Source organism: Sarcophilus harrisii, chromosome 2 (assembly GCF_902635505.1).
Source record: "Sarcophilus harrisii chromosome 2, mSarHar1.11, whole genome shotgun sequence".
In the NCBI taxonomy this organism is placed as follows: domain Eukaryota; kingdom Metazoa; phylum Chordata; class Mammalia; order Dasyuromorphia; family Dasyuridae; genus Sarcophilus; species Sarcophilus harrisii.
Window position 1 is genome coordinate 57,189,862 of NC_045427.1, and position 9,918 is coordinate 57,199,779.

The 9,918-nt window shown below is 46.4% G+C and overlaps 1 protein-coding gene across 1 annotated transcript in view; it reads right to left on the minus strand.

Moving 5' to 3' along the window:
* SLC9A5 (solute carrier family 9 member A5) overlaps positions 1 to 9,481 on the minus strand; it is a 32,215-nt gene extending 22,734 nt beyond the window's left edge. Inside the window, exons 1-2 of the mRNA XM_031950288.1 lie at positions 9,212 to 9,481; positions 3,196 to 3,498 (exon numbers count right to left, since the gene is read on the minus strand). Coding sequence (XP_031806148.1) covers positions 3,196 to 3,498; positions 9,212 to 9,401 — 493 coding nt within the window. The 5' untranslated portion in view covers positions 9,402 to 9,481. The remainder of the gene's footprint in view (positions 1 to 3,195; positions 3,499 to 9,211) is intronic.
* Positions 9,482 to 9,918: the final 437 nt, after the last annotated feature.

Here is a 9,918-nt window from a genome sequence, read left to right on the forward strand (position 1 = left end):
GGAAGGGAAAAATTGGAACAGAACATTTTGCAATTGTCAATGCTGAAAAATTACTCATGCATATATCTTGTACATAAAAAGCTATAATAATAAAAAAGTTATCATTATTTGTTTTGTTAAATCATGTCTGACTGTTCTTGACCCCATTAGTGGTTTTCTTGACAAAGATATTGTTTGACTTTTCCTTCTCCAGCCCATTTGACAGATGAGGAAACTAGGCAAACAGGGTTAAGTGACTTGTCCAGGGTAACACAGCTAAGTGTCTGAGGCCATATTTGAACTCAGCTCCTCCTGACTCCAGGCCACCCACTGCCTGATTATTGTCATAACATCTAAAACCCCAGAATGTCAGAGCAACAAGGGACCTTACAGGTCAACTATTCCAACCTCTGTGGGGAACGGACTTAGCCAGATTTTCAGGGTGAATTAGTAATAACACATACTGTCTAGTTAGAAAGGTACTGGTCTTAGAGTCAGAAGACCCGAGTTCTAGTCCTCCCTTTGATGCTTAGTAGCCTTAGAGTGACCCTGCATAGGACTTCCTTAGGCCTCAATTTTCACACCCATAAAATGGGACTAATAACCTTGTCTTTATGCTTCCTGCTTCACAGGACTATACTAAGGAAAACTTGTTATAAACCTCATAGATCTCTTTGTACTTTATACAGAGGTCCAATCATTGCTTTATAAATGAGGAAACCGAGTCACAAAGAGATAGAATGATTTGCCCAATGTCACAAGAATAGCAAGTAAAGGAATCAGGATTCAAACCCACATCCTTACTTTCTAGATTTGCACACAACTTTGGGATGTTGGAGGGAATGGGGATGGGATCCTTTTACCATGTCCCAGAGGTTCCGATTTTGAGTCCAGGGCAGCAAGGATGCAGAGTAGATAACAATCAAAACAGTCACAAAGTCCTTTAAGGTTTTCAAAGCATTTAGCAGATATCACCTCATTTGATTATCATAACAATGCTGAAGGGACTATTATTGTTCCTGATTTACAGATTATTATTATTAATAATAATAACTAAGTTTACATAGGCTGACTCTGTGCCAGGCACTGTGCTACATACTGTACAAACATGATCTCATTTGACCATCATAACAATGCTGATGTGGACTATTGTTATTCCCAATTTACAGATTGATAATAATAATAATAATGACTAATGCTTCTATAAACTTACTTTGTTCCAGTCACTGTGCTAAACACTCTACAAATATTATCTCAGTTGATCATCACAATAATGCTGACGGAGCTATTGCTATTCCCAGTTTATGGATTAATAACAATAATAATTAATGCTTATATAGGCTCACTCTGTGCTGGGCACTGTACAAATATTATCTCATTTGATCATCACAGTGCTGATGGGGGCTGTTGCTATTCCCAGTTTATAGATTAATAATAATAACTAATGTTTATATAAACTTGCTCTGGGCCAGGCATTGTGCAAATATTATCTCATTTGACCACCATAACAATGCTGATGGGGACTATTGTTATTCCCAATCTGCAGATTAATAATAATAATAATAATAACTGATGCTTATATAAACTTACTCGGTTCCAAGCACTGGGCTAAGCACTGTACAAATATTATCTCATTTAATCATCACAATAATGCTGGTGGAGCTATTGTTATTCCCAATTTACAGATTAATAATAGGATTAATAATAATAATAATAATAATGACTAATGCTTCTATAGGCTTACTCTGTGCCAGACACTGTACAAATATTATCTCATTTGATCGTCACAACAATGCTGATGGGGGCTGTTGCTATCCCCAGCTTACAGATTAATAATAATAACAATAATAATAATTAATGTTTACATAGGCTTTTTCTGTGCCAGGCACTGTGCTAAGCACTATATAAATATTATCTCTATATCACTATACAAATATATCTCATTTGACCATCACAAAAATGCTGATGAAGGTTATTTGCTATTCTCAATTTACAGATTAAAAATAGCAATAATAATAATAATTCTGTGCCAGGCACTGTGCTAAGCACGCTATAAATTTTATCTCATTTGCTCCTCACAGCCCTGGGAGACAGATGCTGTAATTATCATCCCCATTTTACAGATGAGGAAACTGAGGCAGGTAGGTTAAGAGACTTGTCGGGAGTCATCCAAGTCCTAATTTGAGCTGGTCTTCCTGACTGCAGATCTACTACTCTGTCCACTGCACCACAGGACTCAGAAATGCGAAGAGGGAAGTATGAATCTGGCCTCAGACACTTACTAGCTATGTCACTGAGGGCAAGTCACTTAGCCTCGGTCTGCCTCAGTTTCCTCATCTGTAAAATGGAGCACCTCCTTCACATGGTGGTTGTGAGGATCCCATGAGCTAACAGTGCTCTGTGAGCCTCTTGGTGCTTTTCCCCCGGCCCAGGCTCTCTCTGGGCTAGCCCCAGCCGGCTCAGGGAAGGACGCGGCTCAGGCCTGAAGAGGGGAGCGGAGCTCTCTCTGGCAGGGCTGCTAAGTGGCTGCGTGGAGGCTGAAGGGGGAGGACCCGAGCCACATGGCGTGCCAGCTACAGCCCACGTGCAGCCGGAGCCCGCACTTGCTCAGCTCTGGGAGGCTCAGCCGGGCTCCTGCAGCCCAGCTGCTGCTCCGTGAAGCCGGCCAGACTCAGCTGGTGAAGAGCTGCCCTGGGCCCCAGCACTCTCCCACGGGGCTTTGGAGGTCTCAGACCAAGTCCGCCCCTACTTTGCTAGGTGACCTTGGGCAAAATGTATAACCTCTCTGAGGTTCCCTTTCCTGAGCTATAAAATGAAAATAGAGCCACACAGCCATAAGCTAGGAGATCTGGGAAATCCCTTCTAAAAAGAACAGCCCGGCTTTCTGTAGTGCTCCAAGACCACGAGCCCGCCTCTCAGTCCCATCCCAAGGAAGGGCAGCACCCTGCAAGGGAAAGTGCACTGGCCAGGTGTTCCAAGAGGGGCGCGGATTCAGCTCTTGGCTCTGGGACTCATCCTCTGTTTGACCTGCACCGAATCACTCAATTTCTCTCAGCCGCCTTATCTACAAAATGGGGAAACTAATACAAGCCCTACTTTATAAACAAGCTTGAAGGACAGGGAGCATTATGAGCAAAACCCCAATTTTACATATAAGGAAACTGAGGTTTAGATAAATTAGTCCTGGAGATCCCCAGGGAATGGAATCAGACTCACCCATGAGGCCGGCCTGCTGGACGCCCCAAAGGGCAGCCCCTGTAGTGAAGGAATTCCACAGTGTGCCCACCACGGCATAGGTGAGGATGGCCCCCAGGTTGTCAAAGAAGAGCCGGCTGGGCATGAAGTAGCCTGAGTCAAGTACAATAGGGGGGAGGAGGAAGAGGAAGAAGGTCCCCGGCTCCAGCTGGTATTCCGCCTTCTTGGCCACAGCCAGGACAATGCCCCCCAGGACCAGGCCCAGCAAGATCAGCAGGCAGCTCTCGGGGACGACAGACGTCACCTTCCGGGAGAGGTGGAAGACTACAACAAAGGCAAGGTCTGGGGTTAGCCGAGGTGCAGAGAGACATAGACATGGAAGACATCTCTACCCTCGAGGGGCTTCCCATCTGATGGTCGAGGAAGACCTGGCATCCAAATATGGCCAGGTACAACCTCACGGACCTTCCTTGAATCCCAGCTGGACAACGAGTGACTTTTCCATTCTGACTTCAGTAACGCTTTGTCCCATCCTTCCCTAATGTACCTATAACATGTAATATATCATAGAGGAAGAACAATGACAGAAGTCTTGGAATCGGTAAGAGCTGAGTTAGCTCTGTAACCACAGAATTAACTGCCCGGGGACCCAGTCAAGTCTCTTAAGTTGTCAACAATTACCTCAGAGAAAGGAGTCCCCAGTATGGGGAAATAACAGGTCTTTACCCTCCAAAAGTCTGTAGGTATTTTAGCCTTCTACTAGATTGTAAGTACCATGAGACCAAGAACTTTATCTGGGTGGTTTTAACAGCCCAATTCTCTGTGCACAGAAGGCCCTTATTTAAATGTCTGTTGTCATGGATTACGCCTCAGTATTTCTAACGAGCCTTGATTTTATCAGTTTGGAAACTCCTTCAACCAACTTTCAAGTCATGCACAAGTCATCATTCCATGATGTCATGGTCTTCTTGGAAATGAAGGGTGAGCAATAATAATCTGTGACTTGGTCAATGGTTTCATGGTGATGGAACATTTCTATACTTGTTCCATCTCAGAGGACAATCACCTAAGTAAACATCAGAGCCATACTTGATATGTTTCCACCTTGATGGTGTGTGTATTCCTGCCTTTATTCTCTCATCACTTCAAAGGACCAAGGATCATCAGGGGGAAGGCATTAATGGAGAGTCTATCAGAAAAGGCTATGGTTTTATCAGTGGAAATGACATTAAAACAGATGTATTATCATTTGCTCTGTTACTGTACCCTAAAGACCATGGGGCTTTCCAAGTTGTGGATGAAATCTCCTCCAGTTATCTCCTCCCTCAGAAGGTGAATTCCCTGGAAGGAGTTTTTCTATTTGTCTCCCTAGCACAGTGCTTTACCCATAGCACAGGCTTAATAAATACTTTTTTGGGGGGATGAGGAGAAAGAGAAATTTGAAATACAAAATTTTGTACAGATTAATGTTGGAAACTATCTTTGCACATATTTGGGAAAATAAAATACAATCAGAAAAATAAATAAATAAATGCTTTTCCATTCATTTTTACCATCTGTTCTGCTACATAACACATCCCATCTCCAACCCTCCAGCCTCTTCCTTTGGAAACCATAATCAAGCCCCAATATTGCCTTTGCTACTGGAAAAAACTCCCTTTATGTTTTTATTCACTATTCCTCTGACTTTTAAGCCAAACACCATTACTTACATGTGTTGTCTCACTTTCTCTGAATAAAGTTCCCTTTAGGATAAGAGTTGTTTTGTCCTTATTTGCCCCATGCCCAACCCAGTGCTTGTTGCATAGTAGCCATAAATAAATACTTTTTCATTAATTTGTTCATTCAGGCTACAGGTGATCAGGGAAATTTGATTTTGTTTTGGTTGGTTAATTGGTTGGGGCTTTTTAAGGGGGGAAGTGAGAAGAGGAGACAGTTGAACCAAGCATAGAAGGGTAGTAGGACTTGGACAGATAGAAAGGAAAAGCGTGTAGAACTAGAAGCATCAGGATAATTTAATTCCCCAAAACTTCTCTCACATGTCTAGTAACCCAGAGTCTAGCTCGAGGGCACCCGTGTCAAGACCCAGAATTATAGGTATTTCTGAAGGGCCAGAGGAAGGATGGAACCCAGTGTAAACATCTGGAATTATTGTCTGTACCTCCTGTTACTCCTCTAAGCAACCACTTAAGTACAGGATCATGGCATTTATTGTCAAAGGGACCTGAAAGACTACCCGGATCCTTTAATGACTTTAGAAATTATGCCTCGTTTTATAGATGAGAAAACTAAGTCTCAGAGATGGAAAGTATAATCGAGTGGAATTTGATTTTGAATCTGGATTGTCTAAACAGTGCTCATTCCTTTGAAAACTGTCTGGCTATTTTTACTTTTTCCTCCCTGACCTGCCCCACCTTCTGAAATGCTCTTCCTCAAAGTCTAGCTAAAATCTCACCATCTGCACGTCTACCAGCTTCCCTGACTACCTCAGCCTAGAATGACCTATCCATTTTCTGATACCCTGTAAAACGTACTTCTCTGTATCCCCGTCATTAAGCCCCCACGGTTATATCGTTAGTTTGTGTGTGTATTGGGCTGTCTTCCCAGACAGATTATAAACTGTGTTTTTGTATCCCTCGCAATTCCTGCGTGGGCTAAAGACCTTGGCCCTGCTGTGAAAGAAATCATGGAGAAAGAGAGAAGGGGGTGGGGAAGAGCAGGAATGAGTTTTTTAAAGGAAAACTGGCCAGACAGTATCCCACTCTCAGACCAAGGGTCACCACTCTTGACCCTCTCTGATTTTTGGCCCCATCATCATGAAGAAGGGCTGATTCCCTCCTACCACAAAACAGCATGAATCTGCCAGAAAGGTAGACAAAATCATACATACTAAACATCTATGCACAAATCGATAAACACAGATCCTAAACCAGCCCTTTTCTAGGACTGAAAAGGACCTTAGAGATCATCTACTCCAATCCTTTTATTTTAAGGAGGAGGAAAACTGAAGTGACACAGGTAGACAGATGACATCAGAAACAAGAATTGAACTTCAGTATAGAACATCAACCAACGTTCTTCCTGGTTAGCATCTGCAATTAGCTTGGTACTCAACATTTTTCTGCTCACAACCTGTATCTCCAATGAGATTGAGAATCCTTTAGGAAGGGTACTATAGTTAATGCTTCTTGGTGATCCCCACCCCTAATACAGTCTTCTGTACAATGCTCTATTGTAGTAGACCATCAGTAAAGTTCATGAACAAATTCCCCTTCTTCAAGAACAGGGAGGTTACAATTCCTTTCTCCTATCACTCCACAGACTAAAAAGACAATTTGTTTGCTGTTCTGGTACTCTCAAGATGCTAATCCCTCCCCATATTCCAGGGAAGATTAGTACAAGGATCAGAAACCCTAGATCTGGAAGACTGTTAGAGCTCATCTCTCAACCCCCTATTTTACAGACAGGAAAACTTAGGCTCAGGAAATGTTATGTTGAAAGACACGTGGGTAGTGAGTGGTTGTGCCAGGATTCAAACTCAGGGCTTCTGACTCCAAACCCATCACCTTTTCTCTCTTCAATACTACCACTAAAGAGAGGGACAGAAGAAAATAGGGATGTCTCTGCTCAGCCTTTGTGTCTGTCCCCAGTGGATAAACAGTGGTCTTCTGGATTAAGAACATAAGGAAAGTATGTTTCCTCAAAAGGAAGGCCTCTCTCTCCCATCTCCCATCATTTCTTCTAAGCTAGAAGCATCAGGATTTATGGGGGAAACTGCAGAAATTTCAGAGCTTAATTGTACACCTTAAATTGCCCCTGGCCACTCATTAGCAATCCAGATTCTGGGCCATCAAATCCCAAGGGCATCTCCTGCTGCCTTTCTTTGCCTGCTTCTTGGCCCTGTCATAGCTCTTCCCACGTTGATTCTGAGAGTCTGATAGATCATCCCTCCTCTTACCTCTTTCCCCTCCTCCCACCTCCTCCCAGGCACCCAGGCACTCCCCCACCCCCCTACTTCTCTTTGCCTCCCGTGACCCTGGATGCTCGGTGCTTCCCTTCCCCAAGAACAGACCGCTACCAGGTCCTGTGACAGGGAAGTAATCCCTCTGATCTCCAAGGCCGTTTCTGAACTCACTCTCTGGTTAGCCGGCTGCAGCAGAAGGGAACAGTCATTTTCCACCTCTGGCAAAGTTCCAATCAGCCTGAGCTGTCTCCCTGGGTTTCCCTTGGATTCTAGGTTATAGAATTTATCCGTGAAGGCTGCTCAGTGCTGAGGCTAGGGTACAGGCAGTGCCAGTCAGCAGTCATGGGGAAAGCACAACAATTATCAGCTGTAATCAGCTACATACATACACATCTTCTGGAGCCACAAACCCCACAGAGGGAAGGAAAGGGATCCTGAGTGTGTGTGTGTGTGTGTGTGTGTGTGTGTGTGTATGTGAGATGGGGGGAGGGTAATGTGTCACACTGGCTGATTTACTGAAAACGAAGCAGGAGCAGTGATATTTAAGGGAAGCAGCTGTAATTTAGATGAATCAAAGCCCAGAGTCAGTGAGTAGTAACAGGAGGGTAGAAGGGGCCAAGGATTCAATCCCAACAGCAATAAATATTTATTAGGTGTAAATTCCATGCAAGGTACATTTCTGGGGGCAAGGGATGCAAAGACAGAAAACAAACAGTACAACCACCTGCCCTCGAGGAGCTCACATTCTAGGGGGTGAGAAGTAGGAGATTTACACACACACACACACACACACACACACACACACACAGAGAGAGTTTGTGATTTCATGAGTATAGGAGACGGCTTATAAGGAAATTTAATTCTCTATCAACAAAAATTAGCAACTGCCTGGCAACTTATAGTTAGTATATAACTATAGCAACTTATAGTTGCTTAGAGATTTTAAACCGAAGTCTTGGTGGATTCCAAGCCAGTTCTCCATCCTACTCTGCCTCTCAGATCTAAGGTTAAGTATGAGAGAGAAAAAGGAGAGAGTCAGAGAAGATGCTCTGGGAAAACCTGCTCAGAGACAGTAGTTTCAGCTGAAGGTTTTATGGAAGAGATGGTACCTTAGCTGAACCTTAGAGGACTAAGGATGCTGACAGGCAGATGTCTGGGTTCCCCACACATCTGGGAGCTCGCCTTGGAGAGGAACAGGTTACCGTGAGCAGTACAGCGCTGGGCAGCCAGCCAGCTTGGAAGCACCCAGAGAATAGAGGACAGCAGGGGGAGAGCTGGGGGGGAGACAAAGTAGGCAGCCACCTAGGACGCCATGATGAAGGGTTGCAAGGAGAAACACTTTTAAATGGTTTTTCCTCTAGGCATATTTAGGTATCATTAAAGTTTTTTTTTTTTAATTCTTTTTTGGCCAACAGGGATTTATACTGTGTTAAGACACATCATATATGTTATAGTGAAGGCTAAAGGGCCCCAGGGGGAGATGGTCTATGGAAGGCTCTCTTAACTGGTAAACCTTGCCCCGGGACTCGGTTAGGCAGAAATATTGAGGTCCGGTTAGCACAATGCCATCCCAGGTCCAGATTCTCCGAGTTCCAGAGCCCGCTCCACTGCTAAATCCCTATGTAACCCGACTAACTCCACTATCCCACTCCTAGTGCCTCACTTTCCCTATTGTTGCAGAACGGGAAACTAAGTCTCTGCGAAGCTGGGAGCTGAGACCTGGAGGGGCAAGGGTGTGGGGGGAGGGGGCACCGCCGTGGAAGCAGGAACAGGGGGAGGCTGAAAGACAGGGCGCGGAAGGGGATGAGACAGAATGGAGACTCGAGACAGAGGAGCCAGGGGCTTGGCAGAGGCGGGGCCGGGGAGCCAGACCCCTGAGAGAAACCAAGGCAGCGGAGAGGGAAAGGAAGTGAGGGGGACACAGACGGGGTGCCACTTTCAGGTGTCGCATGCAGGGGAGAGAGGAGATGGGGGGGGGGAGATGGACAACGGCGTGTGCTCCGTGGGCCGATGGGGGCCAACGAGCCGACACGGAGCCTCGGGCTGGGACCGGGCAAGCTCTGGCGCACTCACCGATCTTGGCCAAGCTGGCCACCAGGATCCACACGGCCACCAGGTAGGGCGCCTCCACCTCGTGCCACTGCCAGCGCAACAGCGCCAAGCCCGCCGGGGGCAGAACGGACTCTCCGGAGGCCCCGTCCGCCACTCCCGCCCCTGCCCCGGGCAGGGGCATCCCCAGAAGGGGCAGCGTGGCCGGCAGCATCTTCCCCCGGCCTGGCCCGGCCCGGCTCGGCGGCCGACAGCCCCGTCCCCACGCCTGCCTCAGCCGCCGCCACAGCTGCCGCCGCCGCCTCCCGGGCGCCCCCGCGTCACAGGCACGTGGCGCTCGCTCCCCCCAATCCCAGTCCCGATCCCCCCCAACCTTAAGCGCGCACCCCCAAACCTAGCCCTACCCGACTTGGGCAATCCCGGCCCTCCTGGCTCACTCTGAACTTCCCTCCCTCCAATGCTGAACAGCTCCCTCAACCCCATCCCTTTCTCCCCATATCCCAAGCCAGGGGCTGACTCCTTGAACGCAGACGGTGACATTTTCCCAAACCCAGATGCTGAGACCCTCCCTCTCAGTTAGATGGTACCCCCCCCATCAAACTGTCAAACCTCTCCAAACCTCTAATATCACCCCCAACCCTCCAATATCACCCCCCCCAACCCTCCTGTGCTCTTAAAACCCGTCTTCTCCCCAGGACGTTGAAGCCAGAGCTTCCCTAAGGTCCCCAGGA